At 65.7% G+C, this 19,918-nt stretch overlaps 1 protein-coding gene across 1 annotated transcript in view; it reads right to left on the minus strand.

Annotated features, from left to right (window-relative positions):
* The window catches only part of COL20A1 (collagen type XX alpha 1 chain), a 30,605-nt gene continuing 10,687 nt past the window's right edge, over window positions 1-19,918 (minus strand). The window contains exons 4-35 of the mRNA XM_082644555.1: window positions 19,301-19,444; window positions 18,900-19,043; window positions 17,405-17,563; window positions 16,954-17,073; window positions 16,222-16,386; window positions 15,426-15,590; window positions 15,075-15,244; window positions 14,706-14,835; window positions 13,845-13,990; window positions 13,570-13,693; window positions 13,270-13,409; window positions 12,661-12,790; window positions 12,324-12,466; window positions 12,039-12,171; window positions 11,582-11,724; window positions 11,272-11,401; window positions 10,200-10,235; window positions 9,432-9,570; window positions 8,071-8,213; window positions 7,785-7,894; window positions 7,182-7,340; window positions 7,009-7,086; window positions 6,386-6,472; window positions 5,631-5,684; window positions 3,654-3,707; window positions 3,476-3,529; window positions 3,126-3,179; window positions 2,304-2,375; window positions 1,860-1,895; window positions 1,688-1,754; window positions 1,352-1,498; window positions 1-104 (exon numbers count right to left, since the gene is read on the minus strand). Of these exons, the coding sequence (XP_082500681.1) occupies window positions 79-104; window positions 1,352-1,498; window positions 1,688-1,754; window positions 1,860-1,895; window positions 2,304-2,375; window positions 3,126-3,179; window positions 3,476-3,529; window positions 3,654-3,707; window positions 5,631-5,684; window positions 6,386-6,472; window positions 7,009-7,086; window positions 7,182-7,340; window positions 7,785-7,894; window positions 8,071-8,213; window positions 9,432-9,570; window positions 10,200-10,235; window positions 11,272-11,401; window positions 11,582-11,724; window positions 12,039-12,171; window positions 12,324-12,466; window positions 12,661-12,790; window positions 13,270-13,409; window positions 13,570-13,693; window positions 13,845-13,990; window positions 14,706-14,835; window positions 15,075-15,244; window positions 15,426-15,590; window positions 16,222-16,386; window positions 16,954-17,073; window positions 17,405-17,563; window positions 18,900-19,043; window positions 19,301-19,444 (3,602 nt within the window). The 3' untranslated portion in view covers window positions 1-78. The remainder of the gene's footprint in view (window positions 105-1,351; window positions 1,499-1,687; window positions 1,755-1,859; window positions 1,896-2,303; window positions 2,376-3,125; window positions 3,180-3,475; window positions 3,530-3,653; window positions 3,708-5,630; window positions 5,685-6,385; window positions 6,473-7,008; window positions 7,087-7,181; window positions 7,341-7,784; window positions 7,895-8,070; window positions 8,214-9,431; window positions 9,571-10,199; window positions 10,236-11,271; window positions 11,402-11,581; window positions 11,725-12,038; window positions 12,172-12,323; window positions 12,467-12,660; window positions 12,791-13,269; window positions 13,410-13,569; window positions 13,694-13,844; window positions 13,991-14,705; window positions 14,836-15,074; window positions 15,245-15,425; window positions 15,591-16,221; window positions 16,387-16,953; window positions 17,074-17,404; window positions 17,564-18,899; window positions 19,044-19,300; window positions 19,445-19,918) is intronic.

The raw sequence follows: 19,918 nt of genomic DNA on the forward strand, positions 1-19,918 counted from the left end.
GCCTCCTCTCCTTCCACCTCCAGACCCTCTTCTCCAGCTGCGCTCGGTGTCTGGGATCCGGTGGGGGGACGTTCGGGCTCACTCGGGGCAGCAGGGGCACCGTCCTGGCAGGAGGACAGGGTGGGTGGGTCTGGGGGAGGTGGTGGACAGCTGACAGCCGTCAGGAAGCAACGCCCGGCCTGCGCGGCTGCGTGGACCAGGCCCCCGGGTCCCGGCTGGACCGTGAGCCGCCTGCACAAACCTGCTCCTCAGGACGCTGCCCCCTGGGCCCCTGCCCCAGTCAGCCAGCCTGGCCAGGTGTCCACTGTGGTGCTGACCCCCATCAGGGCCTCCCCACTGGGCCAGCCTCGGTCTCCCGCACCCACTTCAGTCCTGCCGGCTCCCCCGAGGCCCCCACATGCCCCACTGCGCCCACTCCAGTTGCTTCTCTAGCACCTGCACGACTTTCCCCGCTGCTCCCCGCCCCCCCCCACCGCTCCTCCCTGCAGCCCAGGGCTGCCTGTCCGACTGAGGGCTCCAGGCTCAGCCAAGGGGAAGGAGGGATGTGCCAGACCAAGGGGTGCAGGTGGCTGTGCTTTCCTTTCTTGAGGGTCCTATGCTGACCTGGGGAAGGTGGGTCCTGGGGGCAGCGGGTCCAGCCTTCAGGTTGAGGCTGAAAGCTTAGGGTCGGGGGTCCCTGACCTCAAACAGGCACTGATCATTGTCTCAGAGGCCGGGGTTTAGTGTGCGGTGGGGACGGGGGAGGGGGCTGGGGTGGGCATCATGACAGCGCCTGCCAGCTTTGGACGGCAGGTACAAACGGGGGGCACTTACGGCAAAGACAATGTCTGGGGGACTGTGGTGGGTGCAGTCGGGGGGATCCCTTCCCCGCCCATCCCCGTCCCCCCCCCCACCGCCCTCGGCGGCGCAGAACTGTCCTCCCAGCCGCCACATCCCACCCCCACCCATCTCCTCCTCCCCATCGAGGCCACGAGCTCCATCTCCCCTCATCATCTTCTCCATCCATCTCAGCATCTAGCATCTGAGCCGTGAACAGCGCCACAGCCCCAGTCAGATGGACGGACTCATTACAATAAGGTCACTGGACCAAGCCTCCCGCTGCAGCAGCCAAGGAGAGGGGGACGGATCAGGGACGGGAGGGAGGGGACCAGAGGGTGGGGAGGGGGCCCTAAGCTCAGGCTTGCTGGGAGGTTGGGGAAGAGGCTGTTTCGAGGGCCCCAGGCAGCCAGGCAGCCCCAGTTCTGTGTGCGTTCAGGGATCCTGTCTCCCCACCCGTCACCTGGGGGAGGAGGGCCACACAGAGCCACCAGCCCCAGGACTGGGGGAGACCCTTCCCCACGGGGGCCAATACCTCTGTCCTCTGGGCGGGGGCCACCGTGCCCCCCTTCTCCAGGGAGCCGGGCCTCTCTGCGCGTGCCGAAGGCCCTGGGGGCCTCCAAGAAGGGCATGGGGGGCCGTGTGCTCTCGTGGGTGCAGGCGTGGAGCTTCAGCACGTGCGCTGCGGGGGAGGACGGTCAGAGGGGGCAGGGCAGGGAGACCTTCCCTTGCTCCCTGCCTTGCCCCGAGGCACGTGGCCCAGGAGAACGGCCGCAAGGCTGGGTTCGCTAATGACTGGGCGCCGGGCGTCCCTTCCCTCCCGGGTGAAGACGGAGGCTCTGGGGTCCTCACAGAAGGCTGGGCCACTCACCCTGGATGGCGGACTCGCAGGCCTGGCCCACGAGCTGGTAGATGGTGGCCAAGGACTGTGGCTCACCCTGCAATGGAGGACGGGCCACGTGGCCAGCGGATTGAGCAGCCCGAGTCAGTGCCTCCCTGTGCTTCCCCAGGGACGGCCCAGACCCCAGACTCCCCACACTCACCTTCTCTCCTCGCTCCCCCTTGGGCCCCGGCAGACCCTGAGTGGGATGAAAAGGAGAAGCATCTGGACCCCGTGGCCGCCCGCCCACCGTGTTCCCCAACCGAAGGCTTCGTGTGGGACTCATCCCAGAGTCCCCAGAGGACAGAGGGCCCACCTCTCCCGCTGCGAGAGGGACCTTCCCTGCCCCCCGGGCCCACCCCCCAGCCTGCAGGCCCAGGTCTGCCCCTCCCCGGCCCCCAGAGCCCACGTCCCCTCACCTGCCCCCCACCTTGTCTGTGTTGGGCCGGGCAGGGGGCAGCCTGGGCTCTCTCCCCTGCAAGCTTTGTGCCGGCCTTGCTCTACAAACGTGCCCGTCGCAGGACACCCCGAGCAGTCAGCGAGGACAAGTCTGCACACGTGACCCCCCTTGCTGTCGGGCGGGTGGGCTGGGTAGGGAGGGGCTTACCGTGGGCCCCACAGCCCCCGGGGGTCCTCGCTCCCCGCTGCTGCCTCTGGCCCCCGCCGTGCCCTGGAAGCCCTGCAAAGGCGGGGGTTCCGGTTTGGCTGCAGCTCCCGTGCGGTGGCCCCTCCCTCCGGTCCCGCCTGCCCTGGACCAAGAGCAAGCTAAGACAAGCTAAGGGAACCCTTTAGCTTGTCCCCAGCCCCCTGCAGGCTGTGCCTCCTGCCCACCCTGCGCCCAGGCAGCCTCCCGCACGCCCTGCCCGTTGTCGCTAATGCTGCACTAACGGGTGTGACCGCAGGACGGGCCCCCCGGGGGGGCCTCTTGCAGGAGGGGCAGCTCGGCCTTCCAGGAACGCAGCGAGGCCGACCCCCGGGAGACCCTGGCCGGGTCTGGGCTGCCAGCACCGGACTCCCCACTCACAGCAGCTCCCCAGCCCGAGCTCCGCTCTGAGCTCCGGGAGCACCAGGCCGGGAAGGCAGGCGCTTCCGAGTGAGCCGCGGTGCCCCCAGCCCTCCAGCAGGGCCACCGGGTGAGGGTTTCTGGAGGCGGAGGGGGAGAAGGGGGCCCGACCTCGTCCCGCGGCCAGGCCTGCCCGGGAGCCCAGGCACCTTCCTGCCGTGTGGAATGGCGGCGTTTCCTACCAACCTGCCCGATGCAGGGAGCGGGGAGGGGGCGGGGGGGCGCGGCTGCTGCGCCACCGCCGACAAGGCCCCCAGCCTGGGGCCCAGAGGCCTCCCCGGTCACTGCTCAGCTCAGCCCCAGGAAACCTGGGGAGGGCCGGTGGGGTGAGTGGTGTTGGGGGCTCACGGAGGGGGCAATACGCACCCTAGGGCCAGGGGGTCCGGGCAGGCCAGCAGTCCCCTCCAGGCCTCTCATTCCCTGAGGGCAAAGGAAGGGGTGGGCGGGGCAGAGGCAGGTGCCCCTCCCACAGTGACCCCCAAAACCCACCGCTGTGGGGGGTACATGCTTGTGCCGGGCTGAGGCTGGGCCATCCCAGGGCCTGCCCCCGCCCCGGGCAGTGGCCACTCATGCCCCAGTCTGTGTGGGCTGACGCTCCCCTCCCACCGGCCAGGCCCCGGCGGGGGCAGGATCGGGGGGAGGTGGGTGTGGGGTAGAGAAAGAAGCCCCACCACAGCCTCCATCTCCAGACCCTCCCGGCCAGGCTCCTCTCCCACCTTTGGTCCCTGGACGCCAACCTTCCCAGGGGTGCCCTGGAGGCCGGGGTGGCCCTGGAATAGAACAGAGGCAGCCAGCCAGGCTGGGCCGAGGTCCGACCCGGAGGGGCAGGCCCTGTCCCCAGACCCCTGTCCCGAGCCCGCAGCACTTGTGCTCCGAGTGTGGCCTGACCCAGACCTGCGAGCCGGGGCGTCCATGGTCCCCCTTCTCTCCTTTGACCCCTGGTGGACCCTGGAGGGGGAAGATGGATGGGCTGGAGGGCGAGGGGAGAGGGGCGGGGCGAGGGGAGGGAGGGCGAGGGGAGAGGGGCGGGGCGTGGGTGGGTGCTGGGGGGTAGGCAACACCTACCACGGGTCCCTGGATGGTTCGGCCCTGGGTGCCTGGTGACCCCTGCTGACCTCCAGGACCCTCGGGTCCCATCTGTCCGGGTGGCCCGGGCTCTCCCTGGAGACACGGGGGTGTGTGGTGGAGCTGAGAAGACATGTGGCCCGTCCTGCGGCCCCTCCTTCGATCCCACCCTCCTGCTGGCCCATGGTCTCCAGACCCAGGCCCGTCACAGGCATCTTCATCCTCACAGACCACTCTGGGAGGGAGGGGTCCTGCTATGACCCACCGTATAGCCAGGAGCTGGGCCGACTCTGGACGGGCCAGCACAGAGCCCTGAACCCCAGACACCAGAACATTCTACGAAACCTCTAAGGGACAGATGACACTAACGCCATTTAAACTGCTTGATTTGCAGTTTAAAAACAAAGACCGCTTTCAAATAATCATGTGAGTCATGCATATCAATGCACCAAACTCTATAAAGAAAACCACAGGCATTCCCATTTGTGAATATCAATGCGACAATCCTAAATAAAACCTGAGCGCACAGAAGCCTGCAGCCCATTAAATGGGCAGCGAGTGCTCGGTGACCACGCCGGCTTTTAACGGGAGCAGGCGTAGTTCAGAATTTGGGAGAGATTAAATCATTCACCAAACTAATAGCTTCAAGAAGAAAAATGGTTTGCGTCCACAGCAGCTGATGAGGCACTAAATCTTATTAAACGCCCATTCTTGATTTTTAAAATCTCCTAATAAGGGTAGGATTTGACTATCACGTGGCAAAATGTATCTGTCTCAGCTCCCAGGCCAGCCCCACACTCAACCGGCAAACACCAGAAGCATTTCTGTGAAGTCAAGATGAGGACATCTTCTATCACTGCGGTTCTCTGACAAACTCTGGAGTGTCACCATACCAGACAAATAAACGAGAAAAATAAAAATAAAAATAAACGAGTGTAATAAAAATCGGAGTCAGTGAAGTGATTTTTCACAGGTGATGTAAATTTAAACCAGGAAATTCCAAGCAAACCATCTGAAAATTAAAAAACTATTGCAAATAAGATAATTGAATAACAAATGGGGCACAAAAGTCATACACAGAGATGACAGAGGATTGGGGGGCCTGAGTGTGGAGCTGGACACCAGGATCCGCGTCGGAGGCAGCCGTTTGGACTCTGGAGTCCGTGGAAACTCGTGATGTGATTAGGCTGCATTTGAAGTTGGGGGGGGCTGGCTACCCAACCCTGGGAGGACCGACGGGGCAGTGGTCTGGGGAGGGAGGAGGAAGCATGTTGTGTGTCGGAAGGTGCTAGAAGCACTAGAAGGGACCGTGAGCAGGTGGGCCCTCTCAGACTGAGGAAAGCCTTTAAACACGGTGCGAAAGTCAGGAGCCGTAGAGACAGACCCACGCAGTCCACTAGACAAAGGCGATTCTAAAATCTGCCTGGAGACACGTATGGTAGACCAGGTCAAAAGACAACAACAGGGTAAACTAGGCACAACTCAGGTCACAGGTGTTTCCGTTAAACCTAGAGCCCCACGAGCGAAGAAGAGATAACTCATCGGAGCAGGGGCTGGAGGCCACGCGTCCAGCAAGAAAATACCAGCAACTTTCAAAGCCGCTGGAGCCACTGGGGAGAGAAACACACTTCAGGGCAGAAGACACACGTCCTGGCCAGACGCCCAAGACTGCCCGTCACGCTGTCCCTAGGCTGGGGCCCCGCGGGGAGGGCACCATAGCCCGGCTGGGGGGCCCCGCTCCCGCCTGGGATTGGGCTGCGGGGGGCTCAGTCCTGCACCACCCCCCCAGGACGCCTCACAACTCACCCTGGGCCCTGGGAAGCCCTGCTCTCCTGGACTTCCGTCCCTCCCGGGGTGGCCCTGCAGAGGCACAAGCAAGGCTGAGGCCGGGCTGCACGCTGGCCTCCCCAGCAGTGCCCTGGGCTCCAGTCCCCACCTTTAGGGGGAGAAGAAGGAGGGGCTCCGGGGGCGAGGGCGTCCTGGCCCACCCTGCCCCCCAACAGCCACCTGGTTACCGCGTTCACGGGCTCAGGCGGGTCTGGGTTCCAGCCCTGGCCCCTCCCTGGTGAGGTCTGTGGACCACCAGCTAGAACGGGTCCTGGAGCCTCAGGGTGGCCAGAGGGTCTGGACCTGCCCCACAACGGGGCCCAGGCCTGGAGCCGCCTCCTTGGAGGCCTGGGGAAAGGCCCCCCAGGGCTACCCTACAGCCCAGAGCGCCCAGGACAGAGGCTGCCTGCGTGGCTGCGACTTGTGGCCAGGGACCAGCGCAGTGCTGCAGACTGCTGGGCCCGGACCCCCACCCCAGCGGGGAAGTGTGGCTCCGACACCAGAGAGGGGCCTGCTCGGGAGAGGGCGGCCATCGGGAGGAAGGGGCTTGCAGGAGGCGACTCGTGGGCCGGGGGGTGGAAGAGGCAGGCAGGACACTCATGACGTCTATCTCATCTGGGTGGTGGGCCTAGGGACGGCTGCTGGGGCATGTGGGGGGGCCACCCTCATCACCGCTGGCAGCAATATGTTGCCAAGAGTCCCTGGTCACCTCAGGGAGGAGCTGCTGGACTCACAGGAGGTCCTTGGGGGCCCGGGGGCCCAGGGGTCTGCGAGGAACATGCACAGGCAGAAGGGAAGGCAGGGCAGGTCTCTCCATCCTTCTGGGAGAAAGGAGACCCCTACCGTTAAATGGACCCTTTCCTCAGTTCTTGTTCGACCCTAGACCTCAGGGTATCCACGGACCAGGGTCCAGGGAATCTCCAAACCCACCCCTGGGAGGCTGGGGGGGAGGGGGGAGGACCTGGTCCTGGGTGCCCACCCCCACAGCTGCCTGGCACAAGCCCCCAACAGGACTTCCTCTCTCACTCCCTTGCAGGCCACCAGCATGGCCAAGCCCAGTGTGGGCACCCAGGGGAGTTGGTAAGGACCCCTGCCCACAACTGTGCCCACAGAAAAGGGCAGTGGCCCTGAGTGCGTGGAAGCAGCCACCCCTGGGGCTGGGGGCTTCCAGGCCTGCTCCAGCCTGCCTTGCCTCAGGGCCTCCAGGACACACATCCAGCCGCCCTGAGCTCTGGCTCTAGCCCCGGGGGCCACCTCCTCCAGGAAGGCTGTCTGGATTTCTCCCAGAGCGGCAATGACCTGGATGGCCAGTCTACCCCCAGACTCTTTTGCCCTCAGTGGGCACTTGCCCGCCTACCGAAGCCGGGAGCTCACAGCACCTGTCCTCCTCTGCCCAGGAGTCACTGCACACAATCTGTAGCATCTGGAGCTGGAACTGCAGGTGTGGGGGAGGGGCAGGGTCGGCCAGGGGCAGCTGGGTCGGGTGCGGGTGCGGGAGGGGGTCCGCCAGCCCTGGGTTCTCTGGCTCACCGAGGCTGAGCTGCTCCGGGGGCCCCGGGCCTTGGCCAGTCTCCCCAGCGAGATGAAGCCGGTGGTGGGCAGGCTGCCGGCCTCCCCAGTGGGCTTCTCAGCCACCTTCCGGCAGTCTACGTAGAGCCTGACCTTGGAGCGGCCCACGGCTATGTGCACCTGGGAGACACCAGGAGGTCTCCCGCAGCCCCGGGCCAAGCAGGGCTCCCTTCCACGCCCACAGGCCAGGGCCAGAGCGGGGAGGGGCAGGTGACCATCCCCTGGGGCCTGGGGTCAGGATCCTGACTCCACCCCAAGTCTCGTGAGACCCCCCTCACGGGGCCTCAATTTCCCTTCTGTAAAATGGACCAAATGACATCCCGCACAGCCCCTCCCAGGGACTTGTGGGACGCAGGAAAAAGGGCTGGATGCTCTTTGACCCAAATTGAGGTAAGGACGTCCAGGGTAGAGGGGACCACAGGAGCAGAGGGGGAGCCACGGTGACGGGGGGCGGGCAGCCTGTGTCCTGCAGAGCCCCGTGGGGGGCCTGTCCCAGAACTTGGGAGCCAGGAGGGCCTTAGGGAGGGAGGCACATGCTCTGGTCCTTCCAGGACCTTCCAGGACCTTGTGGAAGCTCCCAAAGAATATCCTCCTCACTTCGGGCAGGTCGAAGGTGACCTCCTGCAAGGTGGCCCTGGGGTCACGGTTGAAGTAGGTCAACGACTTTCTGCTGGCTGAGGGGCAGGGCAGGGAGCACGTGAGACCCCCAGGCGAAAGGCGGGAGGACCCACCCAGAGTGGAACAGCAGGGTGGGGGCCGTGATGGGTGTGCAAAGCCTCAGAGGCCGTGCTGCATCAGTGGCCCCTGCCTCTGAGGAGTGACCTGGGCCCACCGCTCCCCTCCAACTGACCGTCCAGCAGGACCCCCACGACGGGCTGGAAGTCTTCAGCCGCCACCTGCCACAGCGCGAAGACCTCGCGAGGCGTCTCGGGGAGCAGGCGCAGGACGAAGACGACTGTGTGTTCCGTGGGGAGGGTGGCCAGGTGGATGTCGCTGTGGGGACACAGCAGGGGCGACCGCAGGCCTGAGAGGAGTCCGGACCCCCGGGACCGCGGAGTGGTGTCCTTGGGGCCAGGCTGGGCCTCTCTGCCTCGGCTTCCCGTGAGTAACGCGGGGAGTGACGGGCAGGACTCCCATCCCGGGCCTGTCAGGTTTCAACGGGAACATCTCCCCCAAGGCCCAGCAGGGACCACGGCCAGTGTCCATGATGATCGTTCTTCAGGGTCTCTGCATGGGTGGGGAGGGTGCAGGTCGAGGGCTCCCAGCAAAGTCTCTGAGCCTGTCTCCTGGGCCAGGAGCCCACAAGCCCAGAGGCAGCTCTGCCCTTGGGAGCTGCTCAGACTGGGTGGGCAGCTGGGGCCTGTGCTGGTGCCATGCCCACCCTGGTGCTCAGTGGTGGGGAGGGGCAGGGAACAGGGCCTTGAGTCACCCAGTAAAATTGCCAATGGCCTGTAGCCTCCCTATCTGCTCTTCCTTTGCTCTCGGGATAACCAAGGGCCTGGAGGACACAGCCCAGCCTCATTGCTGCAATTCTTTAAGCAAACCAACCCCAGGGCCTTGGCATGTGCTGCTCCTTTTCCTGAGCGCCCTCCCCTCTCCCATTCTCTCCTACTCTCTGCCACCTCCTGGGGAGCCTTCCTGACCCAGGGAGGAGCCCCTTCCATTCTTAGCAGCCCCAGGGTTGTATTTTGTATTTCTCGAATTTCTATTATAAAGTACGTGATCTACCTTTACAATGTAAAACATTTTAACTTAAGAAAAATTATGCTGTGCATGTGGAATTTCCAATGAGCGATTAAAGACACCTCCATATACGAAGTGGAGTGACTATTAGACCTCGGAGGTCATCACAAGCCTTGATTGTGGTGAGTCACAAAGCAGTGGTTTCTTACAGACCCCGGATACTTGCAGAATCAAATTAAAGCACAAAGGAGGCAGGAGTTCTCAGGGAGACAAATCTGGTGGCCGCCGCCCAGAAGTCTGCAAGTTTGGTCAATCCCTGGGCCACAGGGGGAGAAGGACCCCCTCCCACCGTGGCCTCATTGCGCCCACAAGAGATTTATTAATCTGTGGAACTCGGATTCCCGGAGCCCACGTTCCCCCGGGAGTCTCCCTGGCTGGCTCTGGGGTGGAGCCGCTGGGCCTGGGGGACTCCCCCTCCCATGACCCCCGCAGGGTGCCCTCCTGCTCCCAGGCCCACGCCGCCCCGACCTGGCCCGGCGGGTCAGCTGAGCATCCTTGAACAGCGTGAAGGTCCTGAAGGGACCAAAGGCCGAGGGCTCCACGGCCACGCCACGGATGGAGGCGGACTCCTTCTCCACCAGCCCGAAGGCTGCCATCAGGTCAAAGCCTGGGGAGGGGGGCGCGAGGGACAATCAGAGACAGGAGGGGAGGTGGGGGCAGGAGGCAAAGAAGAAAGCCAGGTGTCAGGTGAGAGGAGGTGGCGGAGGCAGCGAGGGAGACGCAGGCCTCCCCCTGCCCTCCATCCTGACCTGGGGAAGGACACGCAAGCAGCACCGTCCTGCCCCTTCTGTTGCCCGCAGCCCTCGCCTCCCTGTGACCCTCAGTGCCCGGACCCCCGCCCATCCCACCCCCATCCCCACTCGCCGGCCGTGCAGCTGGGGCTGAGCAGCTTGCTGGACATCCCGCGGGAGACCCAGCCCCAAGCTGGGCCCCCGCCTGCAGCCCGACCCCACTGCCCCGACCTGGCCGATCTCCCTGACCATGGGGGCCCACGTGTCAGCCTTCCCTCTGGCTGTCTCAGACCCACAGCAGTAAAGATGCGACGCCAGGGACCCTGGCTCAGCCCCTCGCCTGCCCAGTTCCTGGTCAGCAGAGGCTCATGGAGGCCACGCAGGACCCAGGCCTCCGGCACTGTCTGACCCCAGTCCCAGGCCACCCCCAAGACAAGGACCCAGAGGAGGAGGGGCGGCTAGGGGCTGGTGGGGAGCAGCCGCCACCCAGGGTGGGGGGACCTACCTGGGAGGGAGCCATCCGGGTGGAGGGCCGGGCAGGCTGCTGAGAGGTGACGGAGGTCAGGGTCAGTGGGGAGGGCCCTCGTGGCCGGACACCATGGCCTGCGGTCCCCACACCTCAGGGACGGGGATGGGACAGGGACAGTGTCCTGCTGCCTCGGGCTCCGCCCCCAGGAAGACGGCATCCGGCCGCGTGCTGCCACCGGGGGCTGCACCCAAGGCGGCGTGCCCCAGGCGGCGGGGCCAGGGAGATGCCTGAGTGTGGGGACGTGCCCGGGGCACTGCCATCCTGGGACCCAGCTGTGCAGGCCTGCCCCACTGCCAGGCTCTGTGTGGGCGCTCAGGATCGCTCACGGGCGAGTGCGTGCAGAAACTGGGACCCTCAGGGCGGGGAGCGGCTCCCCCCTCAAAAAACAGGAAGGGTGCTGAGCCTCAGGTAGTGAGGCCCTCGTCCCCAGAGGTATTCAAGCCCAAACCAGGCAACCCCATGGAGGGGACGCAGAGGGAAGCTGGGGCGGTCAGCTAACTGGCCTCTGAGGGCCTTCTACTCCGAGCGTCTGATTGTCCAAGAAAAGCAGCAAAACAAAACAAAAGACTTCTCTCAGCCGGGTCCTGGCCTACAGGTGGTGGGGCCCCAGGGACAACCGATACCCCGATGGTGGGGCCAGCCCGGCATGGGCCCTGGGCTCCACTGCAGCCACCCCGTCTGTGGTCTGCGTCCAGCTTCCTGCTCCTACAGGCCAGACGTCTGCCCTGAGCCTCCCAGATGCAGATCCAGGAGAACACCGGCTGCTCCCCAGCCTTGGGCACCTGCAGTCTAGGCCACAGCCGCGATCCCCTCCGCGTCAGCCTGATGCGTTCAGCTGGACTGCAGTAGCCTTAACCCTTGGGGTAGCGGTTAGCATCCTACACCGAGGAAGGTCTTGCGTGAAGACCGGATCTCCTTCCGCTAAGGTCTGCAGTGCAGGGTGCCTCCAGGAGTGACAGGGCCCACACGTCCTGGCTCCCAGGGACCTGCCAGGGTTCTGGGTGCGGCTGGGGTCTGCTGGGGCCTGGGGGTCTTAGTGCCCACTCACCCGTCTGGCCCGTGGCAGACACTGCCACACTCTTCCCTGCTCCATAGACGGCTGAGACCAGGACCTGGTACTTGGTGGCTGCCAGCAGGTCAGGGAGAGTCACATGGCTTCTGGGTCCTGGAACGGAGATCTGGCGGGGAGGGGAGATGGTCACCTGAGCGTCTTTGCTCATTTGGGTGTCTCAGCTCCCTGTGGGTCCTGCCATGGAAGAGTGGCCCCCTTAACAGGCAGGGTGGGACGTGTCTCCCCCAAGGCCCAGGACCCAGGGGCCCACGAGGGGCGATGGCTTCCCGGCTCCAGGGAGACCCACCGACTTCACGGGTCCCGAGCCTGAGGCCAGTGCGTAGGAGAGCTGGTAGTGGAGAACATGGCCACTCGGGGGCGTCCAGCTGACCCGCAGGCTGTCAGGCGACTCCGAGGCCAGGGCCAGGTTGGAGGGTGGGCTCCGGCTGCCTGCGGGGGAGCAAGGTGCGGGGGGGCCTCAGATGGCAGCACGTCCCCCACTCTGCACCACATCCACCACCCTCCCACTCCATGGCCCCGCCACGCTGCCCAGTGGCCTCGGCCAAGACAGGGCCACCAGGCCAGCTCCAGGACCGTCTTGGGCACTGTGTCACACCAGGTGACTTGGACCCTCGGCCATCCCAGGGATGCCTGCCTGGATGGCTCAGGACCCAAGTGGTCCAGCTGCAGGGTCAGGGACTCGGGGGACTGCCTGTCGGGGGCCCACAGATCGAGGGGTCTGGGGCAGAGCAGGGGTCACCTACGGGGGGTGTAGCGGAGGGACACGGGGTCACTGCGGGCCCCGTCCCTGTAGTAGGCCAGGATGGTGATCTCATACTCTGAGTGCCTCCCCAGGCCGGGCAGGATGGCCGTGCCCAGGTTCCCCGGGACGGAGATCTGCGGAGAGGAGGGACCGGGTGTCCAGCCCGTGGAGTTGTGTCCACACGTTGGGGCCCGGCCCGGGCCACATGCAGGCCGATGTTCCCAGGGTGCAGCACGGGGGTCTGAACCCCGGGAGCTGGGCTGGGAAAGGTCTTCTCCCCCGACACCTTATGGGCCTTCCCCTCTCCCAGGGGCGTCCACGTGATCTGGTAGACAAGCACGCCGGACGCCACTGCGGCCGTCCACTCCAGCTGGACTTCGTCCCCAGGCAGCTCTGTCACCGACAGCTGGCTCGGGCTGGGGACTTTCCCTGGAAGAGGGAGACTGAGGCTGGGGTGGCAGAGGGGCCCCCAGTCTTCACGCACAGTGCCCGCAGGGCCCACTGTCACACCTGCCCAGGTACCCGCCCTCACCTGGCTTGGTGCTGCACAGAGCAGACACCGAGCACCTGTGTTGATCTTAACTGTCCAGGGACGCAGAGGGAAGCAGCCTGGGGACACTCACGTGTGGTCAGGCGGCCAGTCAGTGTGGAGGAGCTGCCCCCAGGGTAGAGGCAGGTGACGCGGACCGTGTAGGCGGTGGAGGACGAGAGGGGGCCCAGAGTGACCGAGGTGGCGCTCCCAGGAGCCTCCGTCTGCAGGCGGGTGGGGGTGGGGACACGGGCAGCTGCGGAGGGGGCAGCCCCCGCCAGAGGGAGACCCGGGCCTGCCCCGTGACCACCCCCAGACCGGGGAGATGGGGACGGGCTGCAGGATCCACGGCACCGGGGCGGGGTCTTGCCCACCAGCCTGCCCAACAAGCCGGCGTTTTCGCCTCTCGTGACGCCACGCGCCCCCAGCACAGCCCGTCACAGCTGTCACGCACGAGGGTTCTTGTGTATGATTCTTTGCTTCACGTCTGCCGCCCCCAGGGGTCCACAAGGACCGGGGTGGTATCAGGTGCCCTCCACTCCCCCTGTACCGGCTGAGGCTGTGCCTTGGGAGACCCGGCCACACCCACCGACCCTGAATGCAGGGCGCCCAGTGGGGGAGGCGGAGGGCACTGGGTCCCCGTGGACAACTCATGCCCCTGGGCAGCCCAGGACATTGGGCCCCGGGCAGGGCCTGGCCTCACCTGTCCCGAGTGGCCGCCCTTGCTCGAGACGTAGCTGACCCTGAACAGGCGCACAGGCCTCGCGGTGCCCTCCCAGGACACTCGGGCCGAGTCATGGCTCACGTCCGAGAAGCTCAGGTGTCTGGGGGGTGCCAGGGCGGCTGCAGGGCACACCAAGGCCTCAGGGACCGCCCCACACGTACGGGGGAATGGTGGGCGACGGCCAGGGCTGGTGGGGCTACCAGATGGGGTCGGGGTCCCCCACCCGTGGAAGGTTGCGGGGAGCCAGGGTGGGCAGCAGCCTGCGGGCGGGGCACTCACGGGTCCTGGCGCGGATGCCCTGGGCCTCGCTGGTCTCTGCCCCTCGCAGGCTCCGCACCCACACCTCGTAGTCCCTGCCTGGGGCCAGCCCATCCAGCAGCGCCTCTGGCTGCCCCACCCGCACCTGCGGGAGGCTCACGCTGGCCCTGCCTGCACTGCCCCCGCCCGTCTGCCAGCCCAGGCTGGCTCCTCCGCCTCCCCTCCCCCTCTGCCCCGCACCTCTCTCCCCTCCCCCTCTGCCCCGCACCTCTCTCCCCTCCCCACCTGCCCCGCACCTCTCTCCCCTCCTCCTTGCTCTTGGGGGAGGTGGGTGAGCACTGCACCAGGTACTGGGTGGCCCCTGCCGAGGGCTGCCAGGTGAGGTGGATGGCTCTGGGCATCACTGCGGCCAGGGTCAGCGCCTGGGGTGGGGGCAGGGGCGCTGGGGGAGACGGGGGCAGGCGTGGGGGGGCTTTAGGAACGCAGCTCAGGCAGAATTCAGACCCATAAACTAGCGGGACAAAGGGTCTCAGGCAGCACAGGCCAGGTGTGTCTTGATGGAGACACAGAGCGGGGAAGACCAGCGTGGGGTGGGGGGGGCACAGACAACTGAAGTCCCTGTCCCGACTTAGCCCTGGGCCACCCTGCGGGTTTCGCTTAAGGCCACATGCTGTGTGGTCCCATTTATATGGAGGGTCCAGGAATGGCAAACCCCAGAGACAGAAAGCAGATTAGGGGTCCGCAGGGGCCGTGGGGAAGGGGAGGATTGGGGGTGACTGCTAAGGTGTGGGTGCGCGATGCTGGGACAAACGGAAACCACTGACTTGTACACTGTAAATGGGTGAGTCGTAGTGTGTATCTCAATAAAGCTGCTGGGGGGGCGGCTCACGCAGGCCCTGGGGGCCTGCAGGCTGGACGGGGCGGGAGCCCCACCAAGAGTGCGAGCAGCAGCAGTACTGGGTCCCAGCCATGACTACCCCGTCATCACTGTGCTCAGAAGAGGACACTGAGGGTCAGAGAGGCCCAGTGACTTGTCTCGGTCACAAGCTGGGGGTGTGCCCCACCCGGGTTAAGACTGCTCCGGTGCCAGGCTCCGAGGTGAGGCTGCGGGTGGGGGCAGCCCTTACAACCCTGAGCCCAGGTCCCCCCTTGCCCACCTGTGGTCACCAGGCCCTGCAGGCCCTCACCGACGCCGGCCTTGTAGACGGGGAGCACGGAGACGAGGTACTCCGTGCTGGAGGTCAGGTTGTGCAGCTCTGCTGACGAGGTGGGCGCCTCCACCACCACCTGGAACAGGAGCCGCGACAGAGTGGGTGGGGTGGGGGGCAGGGGCGCGGGCCGGGGAGGGCTGGGTTCGCCCTCGCTCCCTGCGCGGCCGCGTCCCTGGCCAGGTCTGGGCCATCTGCGGGGGAAGGGGCTGCGGTTTGGTAGCCCCCCGCCCCTGCCACTCTTCTTCCTCCATGTTGGCTTTGTGTCGTGTGGGCCCGACTCTAGCCCTGCCTGCGTGAGGGGGGGGGCCCTCTCACCTCCCTGGGGGCGCCGCCCTTAGAAGGCCGCAACACGATCAGGTACTTGAGGGGTGGCCGCGGGGCTGGGGTCCAGGACAGGTGGATGCTGGAGGAGGTCACCCGGCTCAGGACCAGGCCGGTGGGAGTGGAAAGGGGGTCCAGGGCCGGAGCGGCTGCGGCCGGTGTAGCTGTGGGACGGGAGGGGGCGGCTGGCGACAGTGGCTCTGCCTGCGCCCCTGGGGGCCACTTCCGGGAAGGACAGCGCTCCCCCAGGTTTCCTCAGAGCCCTGAGATCCGCGTGGGCGGGCCCTGGTGGGGATGCGGCCAAGCACGGGTGACCCTGCCCTCGCGCCGCCCCCGCTCGCTCACCTGGGCCCCCATGCAGGCGCCCACCCTGCACCTTCTGGCAGACGAGGCGGCTGAGCAAGCCGGCCAGCGTGCCGAGCTGGGGGAAGTCCTGCACGCTGTGGACGGTGATGTCCAGAGGCTGGGATGCCAGGAGCCTCAGCTCAGCATCATCGGCGTTCTTCACACCTGCCGCGGGGTGGGGGTGAGCTGTCCGTTGTGCAGCCAGGACCACTGGGCCCCTGCCAGGCATCCAGCCGGCAGAGGCTCCTTCCCAAGCCACAGACCCAAGACTCCACAGGCCCCAGAATGGGGTCACCCGGCCGGGCCCCCGGGAGAGATGGGCTGGTGTGAAGGTGGGGCTAGACACCCGAAGGTCCCTCTCAGGCTGTGCCATGCCTGCCTGGGTCTCTGTGGGGTTTGGGGCCAGGAGGGAGGCCAGTGTGCTTCCCTCGCTAGGGTCAGGCCCCGGGGACGGTCTCTGCTCCCAGGAATCCCCGCCCCCAAGTCTGGAGTTTCCTTCCCAAGGGACAGAGTTAATGACTGGCCAGTTAAGGGAGCAGAACAAGGCGTCCAGGCCACGCACAGGCCCGTGCAGACAGGAGGGGGCACGGAGCCGTCTACGGACACTTCATCAGAGAGCGGCCTTGCCGCCCACGCCGATGCACGCAGCTGCCTCGGAGCAGGGACTTGTCCTCCCCATTCGCAGACAGCGGGCTGGGGCTCAGAGGCCACAAGACCTGCAGCCCGGGGGGCGGTGGGGGGAGTGTGGGAGCCACCCGCTGTGAAAACTCCCCGTGAGAGCCCGGGGGCTGCTCACCCACGGCAAAGATGTCGACGCCCAGACCCTTGAGCGCGTGGCCAGCAGTGCGGGCGTCGTCCTGGGACTTGCCGTCCGTCACCAGAATCACCAGCTTGGCCGCCTCCGGACGGAGACCCGCCACGGGCTTCAGGTTCTGCTCCAGCACGTGCGTCAGGGCCAGGCCTTGGGTGCAGTGAGAATAAAGTGCCGGCAGCTCCAAGCACCCTCCCAGCCCGCTCGCGATGGCTCCGCCAGCCCTTGGCCCCCTGCTTTGCCCACCAGGCCAGTCCTGGCCCCTTCAGGCTGCAGGGGCCAGGAGGGCAGGGATGCCCCCTCTCCTTCCCTCAAAGGCACCCAGAGACTCAGGGACCGGCACCCCACACCCTACTGCCTGCTCAAGAGCAGCGAGGCCCCAGGACAGGAAACAGGGAGGGGACTTGCGGTGGGGGGAGGGGTCTGCCGGGGGGAGACCCCCTGACGGGGGCTGCTGCTGGCAGGGCCCCCCCCAGGCAACTGGTGGGCCCTCCCAGGGGCCTCTACCGACCAGAGGAGTCTCCTGGTTTCAGCAGGACTGCCCAGCACACCATGTTCACCATGGATGAACGAGCTGGACTCCTTTGCAAAGGCGTCAATACACAGCTCTCAGGCGGGGCTCAGAGCACACGTTTCCAAGTCTGGGAGGGTGCGAGGGCGGCGGACCTCGGGACAAGACCTGAATGACCCCGAGGAGGGCGCCGGGGCCAGGCAGACCTGTGAACGTGTTTCCGCCTCTGTAGTGGAGGCCACGCACGGCGGCCAGCACCTCCTCCTTGGTGCCAAAGGCATTCAGGTCCCACTCGGTCTGGGGGTCCCCGCTGTACTGAGTCAGGCCTGGAAGGGGAGGGGTCCCCGCTGTACTGAGTCAGGCTGGGAGGGGTGGGCACACAGCAGGCGGGCAGGACACACACGGCCTCGCCCGGGTCACCAGGGAGGCACATTTGCAAAGCCTCGCTTTCCACACAACATCCCCCCAGGAGCCAGCTGTCCTCCAGTGCAGGTGGGGACCCCACCCCTGCCTGGCCAGGTGGGAACTTAGCCTTAGTTCCCAGAGGCTGCGTGTCTCCTTCCCCAATTCTCCCTCCCTTTTCCAAGCATCGCCTCTGCTGGGGGCTGGCAGGAATTGTGAGGACCACCCCGGGTGGGGCGCAGGGCTGGGACCCACCTACTTGGACTTTGTCTGGCCCGATTTCAAAGGGCTCAATGATGCTGGCCAGGAAGTCTTTGACCTGCTGGAAGTGACTGTGACCAATACTCCAGGACCCATCCACCAGGAAGATCATGTCCACGGGTGTGGGGGACGTGCAGCGGAACTGGGGTCCGGCTGGGGAAGGAGGGGAGGGAGGCGAGGTGCTGGGCGAGACCCGCTGCTGCTGCTGGACCCTGAACTGCCCCGGAGGCAGGCTGCAGCCCCAGCATCTCCTTCCCTGGGGCAGGTAGAGGGTGAGGAGCCACAGGACTCCAGCCTCAAGTGAGGTGGGCAGCTGGGTGTTGGGGGACAGGCACTAGGGTCTCACCAGACTTAGAAAACCCCACCTGAACCTCAGCCCATCATCCCAGGTCCTCTGAGCTCCCCCAGAGAGGGTTCACAGGACATCCAGCCGCTCTGGCACCTCTGCCCTCCATCAGCCTTGGCGGTGCTGGTCACGGTGCGATTGTCTATGGCGGGGGAAGGGGGGTTCCACCTTCCTCGTCTGGCCAACACGACACCCGGGCCCAGCGGGTAGAGGCTGCCCCACGGGGTGCCAAGCGGGGTCGGGGGTCAGCACCACGGACAGCTCCCAGCAGCCACCCCTCCTGCCAGCTCTGGGCGGAGGCCTCACTGTTTGGTCCAAAGGACCCAAGAGCTCTTTGGAGACAAAGCCACACCCCTTGATCTGGGGCTCCCTGAGTTCTGCGCAGACAGTGCCTCCAGGACAAGCCCCCGAGCCAGGGCCAGACCCCACCTGAGGCTCCCAGGCAGGGTTGGTGTGGCGAGACACCCCCCCAGTGGGGGAGGCAGGCCCTGGCCTCAAGGCCCTGCATTGCTGGGGAGACCATCTTGTGAGACCCCAAGTCCACTGGGAGACAGCAGGGGGCCCGCACCCCAGGACCCCACATGAGGCTAAGGAAGGAGGCACTTTCTTCCATTCCAAGTCGACGGCAGCAACAAAATCAGAGACACCTCAGGTCTGATGGGGGAGGCACAGCCCTGCCTGCAGGGCCTCGAGGGAAAATGCGGTGCTGTGGTGCCATCCCGCTAGCCTGCAGAGGCTGGCACCCTGGCCGTCTTACCTGGCTTCTCTCTCCCTCCAGCCGAGGCCCTGGCGTGGTTCTGCCCTTCCAGGTCCGGGGTGTGCTGAGCAGGGGCCTCCCCATCGGGGCCCCTGGGTGGGGGCTGCTCCTCACCAGGTACTCCTGGGGGGGGTCACAGCTGTGTCACCTCTCACCAGCCACACTCAGGCTGGGGGACTCCTGAGAGGGGTCAGGGTGGTGGGACCAGGCACTGGGGCCCCAAGGACACCCCCAGCAGATGACCTGCCCCAGTGGGTTTAGTGAACCCAGGAGCATGGCAGCCAAGCCTGAGTGAAGCTGGACAGTGTGAGGTCAGACGGAGGAGCCGCGGAAGCTCAAGACCGCTCCTTGTCCCAGGCACTTACCGTCCCCCGGCTCGGACCCACCAAGCGTGGGCAGGTCTTGGCTTGGGGCCAAGGCCACTGGGGGCTCAAGGTCTGGGCTCCCCACGTGGGAGGGGGTAGGCTCCAGGGTTGCCCCCAGTGGCCTCCGGCTGCTTCTGCTCGCAGAGCTACTCTTCAAATCTTTGACTGCAGAGAGATGCGAGGGGCTGTCAGGACCACTAGGGAGGGAAGAGAGGCCTGGGGCTGCACACAAACCCTCCCCGTGAGGGTATGTCCAGGCTCCATGAGCCCCAGCCTCCTGGGAGGCAGGCAAGGGCATCAGGTACAAGCAAGGCTCCCGGGCGGCTGCCAGGACTGAAAGCCAGGCCTGGGGCTCCCAGTCGAGGGGCTGCAAGGGCTCAGCTCCAGCCCCCTCTGCACACATGCACCCCGGAGGGACTTACTCACAAACTCCCTCCGAGCCAGCAGGATGTTCCCTGAGCCCGTGAGCTCGAAGATCTGCAAGGTGTACCCTTTGGAGGGGCTCAGGCCCCCCACCGTGGCCTTGGGGGTCTTGGTAGTCAGCATCACCTCCTGCTCCAGGTCCCCTGGGGTGGGGGTGGGGAGAGCTGTCGAGCCCACCGAGGTGGATGATGTGTGCACGTGTGTGTGCACCTGTGCGTGCAGGTGTGCTGCGCCCACTGTGTCCTGCGTGTGCCTGCAGGTATGTCATGGAGTGGTAAAATCCTCCAGGCGCCTCCTCTTCCCCCTCCCCCAGCTCCTCCCCTTGGGGAGGGGGAGGGAAAAAGGGGAGAGGTCTTTGTTGCTCTCTCCAGGACCTGATGGGAGGGGCCTGCACTCCTGAGTAACAAATGGAGAAAGAATGTATCTCTGTGGCAGCAAAATAATATGCCTTTACAAAGCTTCCCCAGAAGGACTTATCCTCCCCAGAGGGAGGACCCATAAACCCTCCAGATGCCCAGCACAACAGCCCTGTGGACAGCATGAAGGTGTGAAGATGGGGGCTGCACACAGAGAGAGGCCCCACCTGCCCGTGCACAGGAGGCTGGACGGCACACAAC

The sequence above is a fragment of the Mesoplodon mirus genome (genome assembly GCF_964341445.2).
Source record: "Mesoplodon mirus genome assembly, chromosome: 15".
Taxonomy (NCBI): Eukaryota; Metazoa; Chordata; class Mammalia; order Artiodactyla; family Ziphiidae; genus Mesoplodon; species Mesoplodon mirus.